Source organism: Alligator sinensis, unplaced genomic scaffold (genome assembly GCF_000455745.1).
Source record: "Alligator sinensis unplaced genomic scaffold, ASM45574v1 scaffold592_1, whole genome shotgun sequence".
NCBI classification, from domain to species: Eukaryota; Metazoa; Chordata; order Crocodylia; family Alligatoridae; genus Alligator; species Alligator sinensis.
In genome coordinates, this window is record NW_005842214.1 from 37,826 (window position 1) to 55,189 (window position 17,364).

At 49.4% G+C, this 17,364-nt stretch overlaps 1 protein-coding gene across 5 annotated transcripts; it reads left to right on the plus strand.

Moving 5' to 3' along the window:
* The first annotated feature begins 3,507 nt into the window (after positions 1-3,507).
* On the plus strand, positions 3,508-17,358 carry ARFGAP2 (ADP ribosylation factor GTPase activating protein 2). 5 transcript variants are annotated; one of them, XM_006026903.3, is made up of 17 exons: positions 3,511-3,700; positions 3,898-4,016; positions 6,853-6,925; positions 7,514-7,645; positions 7,732-7,812; positions 9,045-9,147; positions 9,841-9,897; positions 10,500-10,544; positions 11,286-11,338; positions 11,824-11,960; positions 12,613-12,744; positions 13,202-13,330; positions 13,417-13,548; positions 13,995-14,121; positions 14,269-14,359; positions 14,532-14,650; positions 15,182-17,358. In XM_006026903.3, exons 1-17 carry the CDS (start codon positions 3,629-3,631, stop codon positions 15,200-15,202), a joined length of 1,623 nt encoding a protein of 540 aa, XP_006026965.1. In that variant the 5' UTR covers positions 3,511-3,628; the 3' UTR covers positions 15,203-17,358. The 5 variants fall into 5 exon arrangements, 4 of the variants coding, with proteins under 4 accessions (XP_025063731.1, XP_025063732.1, XP_006026965.1 ...); XM_025207946.1 differs by lacking the exon at positions 14,532-14,650 and having other exon boundaries at positions 3,508-3,700; XR_003094833.1 differs by lacking the exon at positions 13,995-14,121 and having other exon boundaries at positions 3,510-3,700; positions 15,182-15,317.
* The last annotated feature ends 6 nt before the right edge of the window (positions 17,359-17,364 follow it).

The following is a 17,364-nucleotide window of genomic DNA, read 5'->3' on the forward strand; positions in this document are numbered from 1 at the left end:
TTTCATGGACAATGGGTACTCTGGATCAGAAGACCTCATCCTGTGCAGGAAAGTTTTGCCAAGAGCTGGGGCCATCAACAAAAGATTCCCCTGAGCTAGCAATGCTTTTTGGCTCTGTCTGTTACAGCAAACACACCTTGGTGACTGTGCTGTGCATCCAAATTAATTGAAAGCCCTACAGAAGGGACATAAGCCTACAGTGCCTCTTCCCGTACTGCCTTTGCAAATGTGACGAATGCAGTGGCGAAATGCAGAGCTGGTTCAAAGATGCTGGAGGCTGTGTACACCACTGGGGAGTTGGTCTGTTGAAGTGAGCTCAGGGCTGGTCAACATAATGTCATTTTACCCCAGGTTACGAACACGTTAGATCTGAGGTTTATCTAGTCCCATATCCTGTCTCTGACACTATTTGAAACCAGATGCTCAGAGGAAGGTGCGAGAACCCTGCAGTGAACAGATACACGATCATCTGTCCCACATTAAGGGCTCACTCAAATCCCTTGGAGACAAAGACTGGCTGAAGTCCTGAAGCATGAGGTTTAGTGTTTCATCTGAAGTTGTGGTGGGGTTTTGGCTATTAAGTATGACAACTCTGACTCCCCTCGATCCCATATAAATGATGAAGTCTTGGCCTCAGCTAATTACCACCGCAACATGTGCCACACCACAATAATTTCAACACTCTGTGAGAAAATATTTCCTCTTGCTGGTATCAAATTTCCGACCATTTTGTGCTGATTAAATACAGGAGACCCTCATCACTGCGGGGGGATACAAGAATGTATCCCCCGCGAATGGCGAAATCCATGCATAAGGTACTGCGATCATGAACGCAGTGCCCCCGGCAGCTGGGTTGGGGGACATAGCTCCAGTGGCAGCCTCGGGAGCCTGGCAGCAGCCTCGGGAGCCTGGCAGCAGCAAGCACAGAGCTCTCAAGGAGCTCCGGTAAGTGTTTAAAGTGTATTTAAAATGCAGGTCCAGCATTTGCGAATATTTGAAACTGTGAATCCCGGGGTTTCCTGTATTGATTTGCTTGTGTTTAGAGACAGCATGAACAAAAATTCCTGATTAACTCCCTCTCTACCACGGATCTTTTTTATGAAGTTATCAATCTTTAAGGCAGACAATTTTAATCATTCAGTCTCTGCACATCAGGTATTAGGTCCCACAGATTTTTGTCACCTTTTAGTTCTGCAATATTTTTGAGACAGGTTGACCTGTGCAGCCTGCACTATGCCAGCTGATGCTGCACCACTGATTCTCATATAAAGTGTTTTAATATTCCTTACTACCTCATTCCTTGTGATTTCTGTATTGTAAACAAATAGCCTTTTGGTCAAATAAATTCCCTTCAGTTTTCAGGACAGTGCCCTAACTCCATCCACTGTGCTCCATCATCAAGTCCAGTACCTAGTTTGGTGCATTTAGGGCTGTGGTGGGTGTTCTGTGGTGGCCTCTTCCCATTCTACAGAGAGGTCTAGCAGGATAAAAGCTGTTTTCATGACCATCCATTGCTGCAGTGAATCAGGCCAATTATTATCTCAGTGTCAGATATTGCTATGAACTCTAAACAGGGACATCTAGCTACCTCTAGCTAATATAAAACATAACTGCCAGCAGAGCTGGCTCTAGAGAGCACATATCATTCAGTTTCTAGTAGCTGTTTTGACTCACTGGACTCCTATTCCTTTTCAGGTGTCCGTTGACCTACAGAACTCAGACAGTTTTTCTCATGGGCACAAGATATCTTTCCATCTCTCGCCCTCCCCTGGAATCAGCTGGGGGCTTTTGCTTGGGGTTTTTAAGAGATTGGAACACACAGGGATTAGGGGTTGGAAGTTCTCTGTGGGACTCCTGACTCTGAGATTTGCTCCCCCTGGTGGTCTGGTTGAACCTGGGTGTGTTGACTCCACCAAAAAAATCTTCCCTGGGAATTTTGCTCCAGGATAAAGTACTTGGAGTTTTCTAGCAGATGAACCTTTCACTGCCAAGAAATATCACATATGTGTATGTGTTATACTTGTACAGGTACTGTAGTCTGTTCTGGGCTCCTGTTTCAAATAAATGTATGCTGGGTAATAGCTGGCTCCACTGCTTTGTTTTCTCTCTCACTATGCTGCAAAACAGCCATTACCTGTGGGATAATAGCTCCCATCCATGCCATCTATTCTAAAATGAATTCCTTACTGTGATCTGATCTCTAAACTTAGAGCCCCAGGGAATGGAGGACACATCAAAAGGCCTGGCACAGAAGACTCCTGCAATGATTGCTGAATGCCCACAGAAAGGGGGAGAAAAAAGGGCAAGGGAGGACACATTGCTAAGTGTGAGGTATGCCATCTCAAGCCAGGATAATAACCAGCCCTAGAGGGAATTCAACAAGAAAACATTCTCCTCTGGAGTGCAAGAGAGGGCATATCTTGAATAAGATACTATGCCGAGGATTGAAAACAAGGGCCTCAAACTCATGGGGGAAACGTCCAGTACAGTACTGTAAGTAGGTCACGTAGGTAGGTCACGTAGGACTGATTTGGTGCAGATACACCCAATCCCACATCTGTGCTGGGAGAGAGGCCATGAGGAAACTGTAAAGCCAAGCACAAGGATCTGAACTAGAGACATCTTTGGCACTGTGCTTTGTCTTTCTCTACCTCATCCAACTGGGAAACTCAACACCCTTCCTTGGTGACCCCAGAGGGTACGGCAGGGCCACTATGAGATGACTATGCTTCAGAGAGGTGGTAGTTGTCCCTGCACCACGGAAGCAGGCACAGCGTCTGCAGGAGAACCCAGGAGTCCTGCCCTTCAAACAACTTTCTTCTCACCCACTGGGGCAGGCCCCCTGCAGACAACTCCTGTGCCAGCACGGACAGGATGAATGAGTGCCTCTTCCTCAACATTAGACATCTCTGGGGAGAGGCACAGCCAGACACAGGGGCCCGACACAGGGGCGGAGAGGGAGTCTGAGCAGGCTTTCCCCACCCCAAGGAGCTAGTACCCGCAGAGTCAGGAGCCACAGCCCTACTCACACTACCTTGAAGGAGAAGAGAGAGGGGATGACGCCGGCCTTGAGCAGCTCGTGCGCTTTGGGGAAGCTGCGAGCAGATGGAGGCATGGGTCAGTGCTGGGCTGGGGCAGGCACCCTTGACCTCCAGTGCCTAGCCCCACCCTGCCCTTCCCCAAACCCATGAGCCCCGCCCCCTGTGCACTGGCCCCACCCACGGTCTCTAGGCCCGCCCAACACCTTGTAGCTCCACCCCCCGGGGATTAGCCCAGCTCTGGTGGCCTCTAGCCTCGCCCAACACCTTGTAGCTCCGCCCGCGGTCCGCTAGCCCCGCCCCCTGGTATCCCGCCCCCAGGGGTTAGCCCCGCCCCCGGCCGGACCTGTGGAAGGAGAGTCCCCGGGCGCGGCTCTCGCGGGTGTCGCGGTTGGGGCAGTTGATAGCGGAGCACGCCTTGGGCATGGCGCCGCGCAGGTCCTGCAGTAGCCTCCCTGCTCCGCGTGTCCCGGCGGCCGCGCTCCGCTGTGGCCTGATCCGAGCGAGCCGCCGTCCGCTAGCCCCGCCCCCTGCGCGGATTGGACTCGGCGGCGCGCCGTCGCCGCGGTGCTGCCTGGGAAGGAGAGATCATGGCAGCCGAGCCGAGTAAGGCGGAGATTCAGACCCTGTTCAAGCGGCTGCGGGCGGCGCCGGCTAACAAGGTACAAGCGCGACGCGGACCCTCCCGGCGGCCCCTTGTGGTGGGCCCAGGGCCTCTCTCTTCTCCCTCTCCCCACCCCGGGCCTGGGGCGGGGCGGGGCGGGGCGGGTGCGGCACCCCAGCCCCCAGGGTTCGCTCGCGTTTGCGCATGCGCGGGGGCGGGGTCCTCCCGCCCGCGCTAACGCTCTGCTTCCCCCAGTGCTGCTTCGACTGCGGCGCCAAGAACCCGAGCTGGGCCAGTGTCACCTACGGCGTCTTCCTCTGCATCGACTGCTCGGGCGCGCACCGCTCGCTGGGCGTGCACCTCAGCTTCATCAGGTGTGTGCGGCTCTGGGGGGCAGCGGGGTGCGGGGCATGCGCTGGGCAGGGGCCTGTGCCTGCCCCGGGCCTCGTGCCCAGTGTGACAGAGCTGCCTGTGCATGTCATGGGGCGGGTGTTGCGTGCGGTGCTCGTGGAAGTGGATCCAGTCCCACACGCTTCGTGCGGCACATGCCAGTGGCTGGGGCTCGTTGCAGTGCTGTGGGCGTGGGTGCCACGTGCAGTGTGCCCCAGGCCTCCTGATCGGCCTCCTGATCAGCCTCTTCCTGGCCCTGGCCAAGCTGGCCGTGGGCTTGACCAGGAAGGAGGCTTTGGCTGGTAGGGTCCCCGGCGCTGCCTTTCTTCACCCCCGTTTCCAAGCAGAGTGTCACTGGGTAGTGTCCGCTGGTAGTCTCCTTGGACTTGTTTGGGGGCCTGTGCGTGCTGTCTGGTGTGCTCTGCTCGGCATCCCCCCTTGGCACTCTCATTTTAAACCTGGGACCAGCACTCCCACCCGTTTTTGTATTTTTTTTTTTTTTATTATTTGTCCTAAGCAATCTATTGGCACCTTTTCCTGTCTGAGGGAGGCCAGTAAGAAACGTGGTGGGCTGGACCCACCAGAGTAAAGGTGACAAATAGGCCTGTGCCATGGACCCACCCCATGTAGCATATGGGTCCAGATAGGCCTGTGCACACCCCATGTAGCACATGGTGTCAGGGCCAGCACATGCCACATGCAGTAGGTGGGGTTGGTCTGAGCTCCATAGGCCAGATCTGGCCCACGGGCCATATCTTTGATACCTCTGGTTTAAAGGAAGGGTTTGTGTCAGGCAGGAGCAGGCCCAAAAGCAATCAGGTTCCCTATGTAGTTTGCTGGTTGCAAATAAAAGTCTCCAAACTTCTGAAGTACATTTCATACAAAACTCGATCAAAACCTTAAAGCACCGACGTAAACTTGGTAATCTCAGAGGAGAAGACTGGACTTTTCTATGTAAGGGTTGGAGAGAAATGGGTGTGAGGTGCAATGTGAGGGCTACACAAAATCTCTTTGCACAGCAGCCTCAGGGGAGGGATGCCTGTAGTTGCTTCTGTTCAGGCTACCCATGAGGAGGGAAGCTAGAGCCAAGCATAGGCTCTCTAACCAGAGCCTGTTAACATAGCAAAGCACTGGTCCAGAGAGCAGTTGAAAAGAAGACAGGCAGGAAGCTGTACAGAGAATACGAGTGGTGGTTTAGGGTAAGTTGAATCCTGAGCCTTGTACACACGTTACATGTACAGCATTTTATTATGCAGCATCATTTATACTCCTGGTGCAGGTACCACCCCTGTACCAGGTTAGCCTAACTTTGTATGGGGGTTAACCTAACTCATTTAGTACAATGAGGTCATCTTCTGTAGGCACTAGCATATTCAAAATTATTAAGCCACACTTTCCCATTTATGATGTCTCTGCTGCTCTGTTACATCCTTTGTATAATTAGACTGGCTTTTTAGTAATCTTTTAATTGCACCAGGCAAATCTAGCTCTTAATTTTTCCTTAAAACTCAGGGTGTTTCTGCATGACAAAATACAGTGTTGTGTGGAGGAGATACCTAAATTAAGTTGGATACTGGAAACAGTACAGCTGCATTAGCTTAGTGCTTTGCCTGCTTGTTAAAACCTACTTCTCATCAGGGCTAATTAGCTTGGCACTCTACCTAGCCGAACAGACAGCTACACTGCTTCTGGTAGCAGCCAGCTGAGGTGTTTCTGGATGACACTGCATTGTATCATACAGATGTGTCCTCAATTTCTTATCCATTGAGTTACTTTTATTGATGTTTTCTGGCATGCTGCCAGGTTTATGCTGCCATTTGAGTGCCAAACAGAAAGTGATATTCCAGGAGTAGTTGCAGTAGACCCATTGAAGGAAACTTCCTTCTCTGTGCTGTAACACAAGGCATCTGGGTTCTAGGATTACATGGGCTCCCTGTTTGCTGTTGTATTTCTGCATAAACTGCAGTTGAACATGCCAAAAACTTCCTCAAAATATCAACATCCTAGGTTTCTCTCTCCCACTTAGTGCCTGTTCCAGTATATTTTCTCCTCAGATATATTATCTTCATTTCTGGAGTACAGGATTACTTTATTTCTATGCCTACATTGTAATCTCTTGGTCTGTTTTTGTTATACCATATACCAGTGTGATGAGTGTTTCTCAGGCACAATTTAATGTCCAGGTATTCACTGAATGTCCACTGCATGCTTTGCCATTGAGGTCTTGTATGATACAGTGACTAGATTCATGCCCCGTTGTAGGATCCATGTCTATGTTTTCTGATTCTCTTCCAGCTGGGGCCCTGGTGGTAGCTGCTGTCTATTTTTGTGCAACCTTCTGGAAATGGAGGGTGGGATGGCTCTTGAAATGGCTCTTCCTCATGCTGGCTTCAAGGTTTCTGTCAGAATGCAGTGCTCCTTTGAGTTAGGTCTTTCACACAGTGTCCCTGCAAGACTTTAAATGCAGTAAGATGAGATAAATAGATACATCTTTCATACTGTGGTGGGACCAGTTCCAGAATGACAGCATATGCTTCCTGGGGTCTTCTAGCTTGAACTACAACATGTTAAGAGTATAGTGTTAGTAGAAAGCCTTTCTACTTGGACGTTACATTAGTCCATGTGGTGAGCCAGCTGGTGAGATACTGATCATTAAAACTCTTCTTAATTTGTTACTGTTGGTGTGGGAGACAGGGAAGCAAGGCTACAGTTAATATCCCATAGTTCCCCTGCAAACTGTGAGACTGAATAGCAGCAGGATATCAAGCTTTTTTGGTTGTTACTAATTTTTATTAATGTAGTTAATTTGTTCTTTTGCAGGTCTACAGAGCTGGATTCAAACTGGAGTTGGTTCCAGCTGAGGTGTATGCAAGTAGGCAGCAATGCCAATGCGGTGAGGACCCTCTGTAGGCATTTATTTGGTTCCTCTTTCAGTAGTAGACACCTGCTCCTTGCTTGTCCAACTCTTCCTGCCATTACACCATTGTGCTGCTGGTGCCATTCTCTTCTCTTGTCCTTTGGAGGCCTACAAGGGAGAGAAGGCCTCTTCATTTTTCATCTGAAATCAAGAGGTCAGAATGGTGACCTTGCTGGAGAGTGCAGCTTCCTGAAAAATAGGCTTGCCACGCTCCTTATCACCCAAATGTGATTTCCCCCCCCCCCCACCCCCCCCAATTCAGGGCATTGGAAACTGGTCAGGGGACCTGTTCTTCCCCAACTGTCTCTTGTGATTCAGAACTGTTCTTCTCTGGGGAAGGGTGGGTTGCATTCTCTCATGCTTCTGGGTCCTGGACAGGCAGGATCTAAGTGAAAGCTGAGTTGAACAGTGTCTCTGCAGGGAGAAGCTTTTCTCCACCCTCCCCAGCCCCAGGAAGCCCTTACTTCCCCTGCTGGTGCTTTTGTCAAGTTAGTTATAGCTCTGTTCTGTTTATTTGAGCATGACTTGGCTGCCAGCAGACTGATGAGTCTCTCTTCTTTTCAGACTGCCTTCTTCCGCCAGCATGGATGCACCACCACAGATGCCAATGCCAAGTATAACAGTCGGGCTGCCCAGATGTACAGAGAGAAGATCAGGCAGTTGGCTAGTGCTACCATGGCCAAGTACGGCACTGATGTAAGTGATGAGCCTGACTCATTTGATGACCTTGTGGCAAGGCAGCATCACTGTTATGGCTGTGGGATGTCTTCTTTTCTTTTCAGCTCCTGATAGATGGGTTGAGTGGAACACCTGGCCATTCTCCTGAAAAGAGTGATGCTGACTTCTTCATGGAGCACACACAGGTGAGGAGAATCAGATAGGGCCCTCCTTCCTATCCCAAAGTGACTTGGTCACTTGTCAGGAGCATGGAAAGATGGTTTTAGAATGCTCAAACCTGCTGTGCATGAAAGCAGATAGATTGTAGTTGCCATTGCTGCTGATACAGCTGTGGCCTGTGACTGCTATAGTCCTGGCATCTTGTCTGGTTACAGGCTGGAGTACTGCATGCCAGCACCTGTAGTCTCTGTATAGTGTTCTGTGTTGAAGGTGGGAGACTTGCACAACTGCTTTTGGTCCATAGGTTATGCTTTGTTACCTGTTTAGTTAAGTAAGCTCTTGTGCTGTGGGCAGGTAGCCAGCAAAAGCTGTGGTACAAGCAGTCTCTACTTCAGGAGTGGGCAACCCTGGGCATGTGTACCAGAATGTGGCATGCAAAAGCATTTTTTTTGGCACATGCGCCTCTGGGAGGGGGCTGGGGCTCTGCTGCCACAACAAGGATTGGGCCTCTCGCGGGCCCCCCCACCATCTGCCCTTGGCATGCCAACATCTTACAAGGCAAGGTTGCAGGTGTTTTTGGCATTCTGCCCAAAAATGTTGCTACCCACTGCTCTACTGTGTGGAGCCCAGGTTTGTTGAATTTGGGTCATGTCTGGGATTATTCTTCCTAGGCTGTAGAATAAAATGAGAATTAGAGTTAGGGGCTAGGGTGGGGAGCATCAGCTGAGATAGTCAGACCTTTCAGAGTCTTTCTTCATCCCTTCTTGGGATGTCAGATAAAGGTTGTCCTCTCAGATGTGGACAGCACAGTCCTCACTGCATCCAACGCTTGGTCCCTGTTTTTCTTGGAGGTGGATCATCCAATCCACCCCCCTTCCTGAGACAAGTTTATCTCTATCCAAATATTCCCATACAAATCCTTTCCTAAACTATTACTAAAACTACGTAGTCAACTCTGTCATGCAACTTACAAGGCATAGCACTCTAACCTGCTATGGGTAAAGGAGGGGGATGAGGGTGGTTGTTGTCCTTTTATTACATATGTTGTTAAAATACTCTCAAGAGATTGTTGACTGGTCCCTGGTATCCTCCATCTCCCCAGAGGAGCTATGATCTGTGCAGCTTAAGTACATTTCATCTGCTTATGCTCTTTGAATTACATTAGGATGCCTGCTTGCTTTGGTTGGAAGAAGGGTGGTTGGACCTCTACTGGGTCATTCACCCTTGAGACTCATTGTAGCACATGTTTATCTTTAAGCCTTGTGGTATATGGGACATTGCAGAGGCCAGTCAGAATCCTGCACAGTCCTCATTGGAGATGGAGAGAGCAGCCAAGCCATCTGAAGCCAGCACAATGCCACGTGAGTACCCAGCTGACTAATTTCTGTTAAGAACTTGGCTTGTCTTCCAGCAGAGAAGCTGTCTGGACAGGGTTGGAAAAAGCCATGGGTATGGGTGGAGGCTTCATTCAGCATAGTGCAGGAGGACTGATTAAACTAATCCAGACACTTGGGAAAGTCAGTCTGCTTCTTAGCTACAGATGATGTGCAGTTCTTTCTCTCTCTGAAGCATATGTATAGAGACCTAGACTTTGACTTTGGGCTTAATTGTCTTGTTTGACTGTTGTTCACTTGCAGACCTCATAGTCCTCTCCACAGTAAGCCTCTGCAGAGTATCATACAGGTTACTCTACAAGTGGCATTTGTAGAACAGAGACAGGTGAACATTCAAAGTTCCTGTTTCCAAATGCATGCTGCAGGGAGAGAAAGGGACTCTGGAGAATCAGGAGGTCCAGAAACAGAGATTTTGCTTGGAAAAAATGTGCTTCACAGACTTCTATCTAAGGTATTGGCTTAGGTGGTTTCTTGTCATGCTCCTTGAAGTAGCTTGCTGTGTGGAGAACATAGGTCACAATATCCCCAGAGTAGCTATCTTTCTGAGAAACGTCTGGGCTCTGTACATTAAGGGATAGGGAGCAGTGAGCATGCTGACAAGGGGAGAGGGAGAAGAACATCTAGTTTTTTATTGTCTAACTGCTGGTTTTGTTTCCTTAGAGTCTAACCAAGGCCCATCTATTGACCTGTTGAGCACATCCCCCAAAGCTCCTGTGGGTAAGTGAAATTTCTTACCCTAACACCACTCCTTTCCCCACTGCCCTGTCCCTGGGAGTTGACAATTCTTCCTGAGCTCTTTCCTTTGGACCTGATATAGGAGCTGCAACCTAAAAGGGCTTTTTCTTTAGCAAGAGCATGGGAACACCGACTCTTGGCACTTAAGCAGGCATGAGTGTGCCTTTGAAGTCAGTTTTAGGGGGTCTGTTGTCCTCTTTCTAGTTCTTTTGTGCTCTAGGTCTCTGTGACCATGGATTCCTTTCAGTGTATTGTTGATTTCCTGCCCCATTCACTGACCAGATCAAAATCGCATCTTTTCAACAGCTTGTTACCTTTCTGGAATTTAGGATAGGCACCCAGAACTTGACTACTCAAGCCATGTTAATTTTAGGCTTGTGGAAAGTTTATTCATTTTTCCTGGCATGCAGTCAGCTCCTCAGGGAGGTATCACCTGTAGGAATGATGATCCCGCCACACTATATCTTCTATCTGGAGCTGTACTGTATGGCTAGAGTTTGCCTCTCTCTGTTTGGCTTCTAGTGTGAGGCTCTCATCCTTCAGCACCCTTTTCACTCCCCATATTTTGTGTCTTTCTCCCTCAGACATGTCCATGTGTCTGTCTACACACGGGCCTCCACCTGCCAGAGGTAACTGGCTAACAAATAGCCTGCGCTGGCTGCTTGTGGCACCTCTGCCTGTCCATTCTGTGACTCTGCCTTCAACTCTGTCAGCTTTTTGGGCAGGAGAAAGCATCCCCATTTCTGCCCCAAGGGACCAAATTCCTAGTGGAAAGCATAAGGAAATTATGCTTTGTCTGTCACCCACTGTGTTTTGGGGTCTACCAAAGTAGCCAGTGCACTAATATCCCTTCAAGATGTGACCCTGGCTGCAGGAAGGCAGCACTACAGCCTACTGTGGTTGGGTTTTTTACTTTTTTGGATGATGCTCCTACCTCCCTATCTGTCATGTCCCCTCGTGCTGCCTTTCCTTTTGGACTGGCTGCTGGAGCTCTCTCCATGGGGTCACTGGACAAAGACTAGACTTGCCCATCCTTGACCAGATAGGAATCACCCCTGCCTATAATGCATGAAATAGTACTTAGTGGAGCTGCAGGAAGGAATTGTTTCAGACAGCACACCCTCCCTAACCCCATACCTGCAAAGCTTCAGGGTTTCTCATCCCACAGAGTGGTCTCAGGGCTTTGTTTTTGGCTGGGTGAAGTCACCCAGGCTGCTGCTGTAAAACTGCATGCTCTGTCCTAGACTCTGTTGTGGCTGGGCTGTAGTGGATCTCTGTGTGGGCTGCCACCAGGTTTATTAAATACTAACTTCAGCTTGTTGAAGCTTTTCTTTCCTTTTTGCTCACTCCTTCCTTTCTCCCTGTTGCAGAATTAAAACCTTCCCTAATTGGCAAGAAGAAGCCAGGAGCTGCCAAGAAGGGGGTATGTATGTCTCGGCTTCTGTTGTGTAATGGGGAGAGCCCCACTTCTCATGTGTCTCTGCTTTCTCCCTCCTGGCACTCTACTTGGGCTGCCTCCTGAACCTGAGCAATGTTGGCCAAACCCTTGCCTTTGCCCTAAGTGAATCAACGCTTCTCTCCATCCGTTCTTGCTCCCCCAGTGCCTTGCGGAGGTGAAGGTACTTGAGCCTTGGGGCATTATGTGAGCATTGCTGGTAGACTTGCCATGCATAGGGCCAGTCCCACCCTTCCCTGCACCAGTAGTCAGGTTCATTCCCTAGTTGCTCTCCCTGTCCTCGGTACCCACTTCAGGTACTGCTTGCTTGCTTGCTTGTTGTGGGACACAGAATTGGACAGACTGAAGACCTGATCTAGCCCAGTAAGGAGGTGGGGGTTTTAGTCTGGAAGTGACTCGCTGAGTTTCTAATGGCTATGAATTGTCTATCTTTGTTTCTGGGTCTTTCCCAGTTGGGTGCGAAAAAGGGTCTTGGAGCCCAGAAAGTGAGCAGCCAGAGCTTCACCGAGATCGAGCGGCAGGCCCAGGTGGCTGAGAAGCTGAGGGAGCAGCAAGCTGTGGAGTCTGGAAAACAAGCTGAGGAATCCATGTGAGTGTCAAGCATGGGAGAAACCTTTGTCAGGGGACAAGTACTTGCTTGCCACAGCAGTGAAACTGGCATGATGAGGCTGACTCCTTTTCTTTTTTTAGAAGCTTCTCAGCTTTGGGTGCAGGACTAGCAGCAAGGTAAATCTCTGGCCTACAGGGGGCAGTAGTCTGAAGCAAGAATAGCCCCTACAGCTGCTCTGACTTGGTTGCTTGAATTAGTGTCTATGAAAGGGCCTTAGGTCAGCAGAAGTAGTATTTTCTTACTGCTCTGTAAGTTCTGGGTCTGTTATATTAATGCCATGTAAGGGCCTGCCATAAGACTGGGCTGGGATTTGGGACCTTTTGTTTGAACTTGAAGGCTATGTCTGCCCAAGGGAAATAAGTGTGTTTTTTATAAGCAGACAAGGTTCTTTGAGCAAGCATTTAACTTGTCAATCCTAGTCTAGATTTTATGATGTTGAGCTAAAATGATGCATCTTCTTTACTTACAGGTTTAATGCCACATCTGTGCACACACTGTTGTAAAAATGGACCTTTTGTCAGTGTAGACATGACCAGAGTGGGGTTTTCTTTTTGTTTTTCTCCCCATCCCCAAACGCACTGTATCCATTTGGGAGAGGCAAACTTGTATTCATAACAGATGTTTCCTTTAGAGTTACCTCAATGCGACTGGCCTATCAGGAATTGCAGCTCGATCGAAAGAAGGAGGAGAAGAAACTTCAGAACTTGGAAGGAAAGAAACGTGAACAAGCTGAGAGACTGGGCATGGGATTGGTGTCCAGAAGGTACCTGATTCTGGGTGGGGTGGGTGCCAGGTACGCTTTGAGTGTGTTGCTTTGGCTTAAGATTTCTGTAGGAATTAGCTTGCTGCCATCTTAACAGATGAGTGTCTGATGTGTTTGATTCAGTTGCCAATATGGCAAGTGGCATCTAGAACCACTCTGTTCCCTGAAGGGGAATGAAACCTTATGTTTTATCTGGAGAATCTGGTCTGCCTTTGACCTGTCCAGAAAACTGAGATGTGGCCCCTTTAGCGTCTGAGTCTTACTGTGGTGGCAGCTGCTCTTGTTATAGACCTTGGGTATATCTGGCTGCATCCCATTCCAGACTGTGCTGCCTGTCAGAGCCTGCATTTTCTTCAAGTTGAGTTGAGACAGATTGGCACTAGTAATGGGTGGGTGTTTTCAGCCCCATTTTGGGCTCTTTGGAACCAGAACCTTGACCTCTGCCTTGTTTTTCTAGTTCTGTCTCACACTCGGTGCTGTCTGAGATGCAAGTAATTGAGCAGGAGACCCCACTGGCAGCAAAATCTTCCCGCTCCAGGTTGGACTTATTTGAAGATGCTGGAGGCTTTACATCTGGACCCCCCAAGTAAGCCTGGGCTTCACTGTGGCCTTTGGTTTAGTTCTAGGTCATGTGGTGTGGCCTGGCTGAGTCCCCCTCTGTTTGATCCATAGGTATAAAGATAACCCCTTCTCACTGGGAGATGCCTTCAGTTCACGATGGGAAACTGACTCCTCCTGGGGTGTTGACAAAGGGGAGGAAGAGGCTGAAGTGACAATTTCCAGCATCCGGCCCATTGGAGAGAGGTAAAGTATACTCTCTTGCTATTGCTAGAGCTCAGGCTCTGGACCCTAGGGGTATGCCTGCCAGGGAGAGTGCTGGTCTGGTGTTTCTGAGGAGCCAATAGCGATGCCAATGTCCAGCCACTCAAATCTTGTGCTGTGGAAACCCCAGTAGGCAAAACATCTAAACACTAGCACTGCGAATGGAGAATACCCGGTGTCTGCAGTGGCTCCTAGGTAAAAAGGGTATTGGCCTCTACTTCTAACAAGGAAGTGAATGGCTTGGGAATACAATGAGAACTTCATGACCACTAGCTATATTTGGTTGTGCTAAACTGTCCTAATGGACAGCAGCTGCTGCATGTGGCTTTGTAGGTTTGTAGGGAGTCTGAGGAGCAGAGCCCATGAACTGCCTTCCTTGCTGCTTCAGTAAGTGCAAAACTTGGAGAGGTCTCTCGTCATCTCCTCAGACCCACCAATCGGAAGGAGGCAGAGAGCAGGGCATCCATAGTGGAATCAAATGAAGCTCGGCAGAAATTTGCAGGGGCCAAAGCCATCTCCTCAGACATGTTCTTTGGGCGGGAAGCCGATGCTGAGGTAAGTGCCACACTTGCCCTGCTGCACCCACTTTCAGATGCTTGGTCTGGTTCTCCACCTTTGGACAGACCCTGCTTTCTGCTCAAACCCTGGCTTTGGCCTTTTGTAGCTGGATCTGAGTCTTGTTCTATTTTTTCCTCGGTGCAGTATGAGGCCAGGTCCCGATTGCAGCAGCTTTCAGGCAGCAATGCCATCAGCTCCGCAGACCTCTTTGGGGAGGCTGAGAACACACATTCAGGTTTGTTAGCACCTAGTGTGGGATGAAGGGTGGCCCTGGAGCTGGGAGTCTAGAGTGCCATGCCTGGGGACCAGTGTGGAGCTTATCCCCGTGTCTTCTGCAACAAGACCTTTAGGAATGGGGGGCACTGTTCTTGCATTCTGTCCCCAGCCCTCCTGCTGGCTCTTTGCAGGTGGGGTGTCAATTGGGAATGTGCTACCTGCAGCTGACATCGCTCAATTCAAGCAAGGAGTGAAATCTGTTGCTGGGAAAATGGCTGTTCTAGCCAATGGTGTGATGAACTCACTTCAGGTGAGGAAGGGGGACTCTGGACTGGGTGTGGATCTGGATATGAGTTTCCTGCCCAACTGTACATCTCCAGGTGAACTGCAGAGCAAATAAGTTGAATTTGCAGCCTCTTGTTTGTCTCATGCCTCACCTGTGCGCACACATGTGCATGGGCAGTGGTTTTGAAGGCAAATTCCTTTGTGTGGCTTTCTGCTAGAGTTACTATCTGTGCCCTGGTGGTTGAGACCATTCCAGGCTGCTGTAGTAAGTGGTGCAGGGGACCCTTGCTGCTCCAGAAACAACTTGCATTTTCCTCACTACACCTTTGGGTAGAACTTACCAGATTGAGGCTGCTTTTTTTTTTTTTTTTTTTTTTTTTTTTTTTAAACCTTCCCCTTGGCCAGGTGTCTCTGGGTGGTGTGGTTTTGCTTTGTGCTGCTCCCTGCCTCTTGGGTACCCAAGAATTAAGCAGCTCAAGGCTTTTGCATTTGTCCTCTTGTTAGTGTACATGAAGTGTGGTGTAGACAGCAGCTAAGAGTGTGTTTCCTTCCCCAGGATCGTTATGGCTCTTATTGATGAACCAGGGACTGCAACTCACAGGGATGCCAGCAGAGGCACTGATTTCACTTTGGATTGCAGGATTGCGTTTTAATGCGTCTGGGGTGGGGTGGGGGGAAATGGCCATGTCCTGAATCCTTTTTAAATAGCTCTGGACTCTGATCTGTACTGGAATCGGTATGCCCTCAAACATGACCCTACCTGTTTAACCAATGAAGAAGGAGGCCTTTTTCCAGAAACTCTCACACTGCTCTGAACTGTGGAACAGAAGCTGCCAGTTGCTGCCATTATCAATGCTCCAGACCTCACTGGCCCATATCTTGTTGTCTTAAAGTGACTGCTATAACCAGGAGCTCTCTAAATGCCATGTGTTCTGCTCAGTGCTGCTAACTGGTGCCCCTTCTCATACAGGCTAGTACAGCAGAGCTGACATCATTGGGTGGAAAGATGTGTTCAGTTGCCATAGGCCAGGAGAAGAGGTGGGGATGGAGGAGTTGCAGTTACCAGTGAAGATGGGGTGGGGGTTTCCCAGTGCCTGCATTTTGCAGCGTGATGCAATGTCCCTGCTTACTGCTGTAAAATCAAGTCACATGACAGTCTTTGAATTAGGAAAAGTGCTTGGGTGAAACAATCTAGTAAAGCAAAAAATTAGCCCCTGTTTACATTGGGCAGCAGAAACCCTGGATCTGGAGGGAGCTAAGCCTGGCAAAGGTGCCTACCTGCAAGGTGGCTGGAGCAGCCCAGTGCTAGTGTTTCCCCAGCTGCTTCTAACTCTGAGACAAGGGTTTGCTCTACTCAAGTAGAGCATGTCAGAGTCTCTGTAGCATGTGATGTAGAGAATTGTGTAAGGTTTGCAGTTAAAAGATGCCTGCTGCCTGCTTGCTTCCTGATCTCCCTTACATTGGGTCCTTGAGGGCTGGGTGCAATCTCTTTGGCAATGGAAGAAAGAGATCTGTCTCTCTCTCTCTCTGTCTCTCTCACATTACAATTCTTTCCAAAAAGGGAGGTAGTAGCCATTTGTTCCATTCCCCCAGTTTCATGTGGAGCCCTTCGCACCTGTGCCCAGGGAAATGTGCCTGCTCGACTGGGCCGCCCCACTCCTGGTTTCCACTGACTTGTTCTATCTGAAGTCCATGCCCTAGCCACCTCCTGTCCGTGCATATGAAGATGGTAGTAGCTTTTGTTCTTGGCACAGGCTGAACCCTGTTGTTCTTCCCTTATAGCAGCTTTGGACCTTTCCTTCAAGTCATTTTACTTGAATAACTGTCTCTGTGGGGAGCAGAGGAACTGGAGGAAGTGAGGCAAAGGTAGCAAGGGAATCTTCTCTATTGCAGCCAGCAATGAGCACAGTGCAGAGTATGTGGAGCCTTCGCATGTAGTGCACCTGCCTGGGAGCCTCCCTCATTGTGTCTTCATGCCCTGCCACTGGCAGGGGAAATTACTTCAGCATACTGAGTTCTCTCCTTATTCCACCTGGGGAGCTGCATTATGATTTGATAAACAACTTTTAGTACTGCACCAATTGTTGGCAAAGAGGTAGCTTCAGCCAGTGGCTACTATGCCCTGCCCATATGGGTCTGGACTCTCCTGCCAGCCCTTTGCCAGCTGATGGCTACAGGTTGGGCCTGCTTCCCCTGTAAAAGGGACACAGTCTCCTTTTCCCACATCTGAATGGGCATTAGTAAATTCTACGTTGATGGGCCTGTTTGTTGGAGGGAGGGAAAGGGAGATGGGAGGGCTCTAGCCCCTGCCTCAAGGCTGAGCAGGGTCTAACCCTTCCCCCTGCCTGCTGTTCTTCATCGCACAGTGCAGTAGTCACTGACTTTTTCCTTGCAAACTTGAAAGAGGTGAGTGTCTGTGTTGCCTTTCTGCAAATTTTCTTTCTCCCCACCCCTGTGCTCCCTCAGTGTCTGCTCCTTGGGCTCTGAAATATGCACTGATACTTAGATTTGAACTATCAAGTTGTCTCAAGAGTGAAGTACAGGCAGCCTCTCCCACACCCTGCTTTGGAGAATGGTGGGTGTTCCTTGGGGCCTGATATTCTCTCTGCTCTGAGACAGGAAAGGATTTCTCTTCTCTGGGTTGTTTGCATTATGTAGGAGATAATGGTATTAATGTGCTATGTTTGTGGTAGGGCTCAAGGCTCTGCTGTATAAGGGGGAGTGAAGTGGAACTCTTTC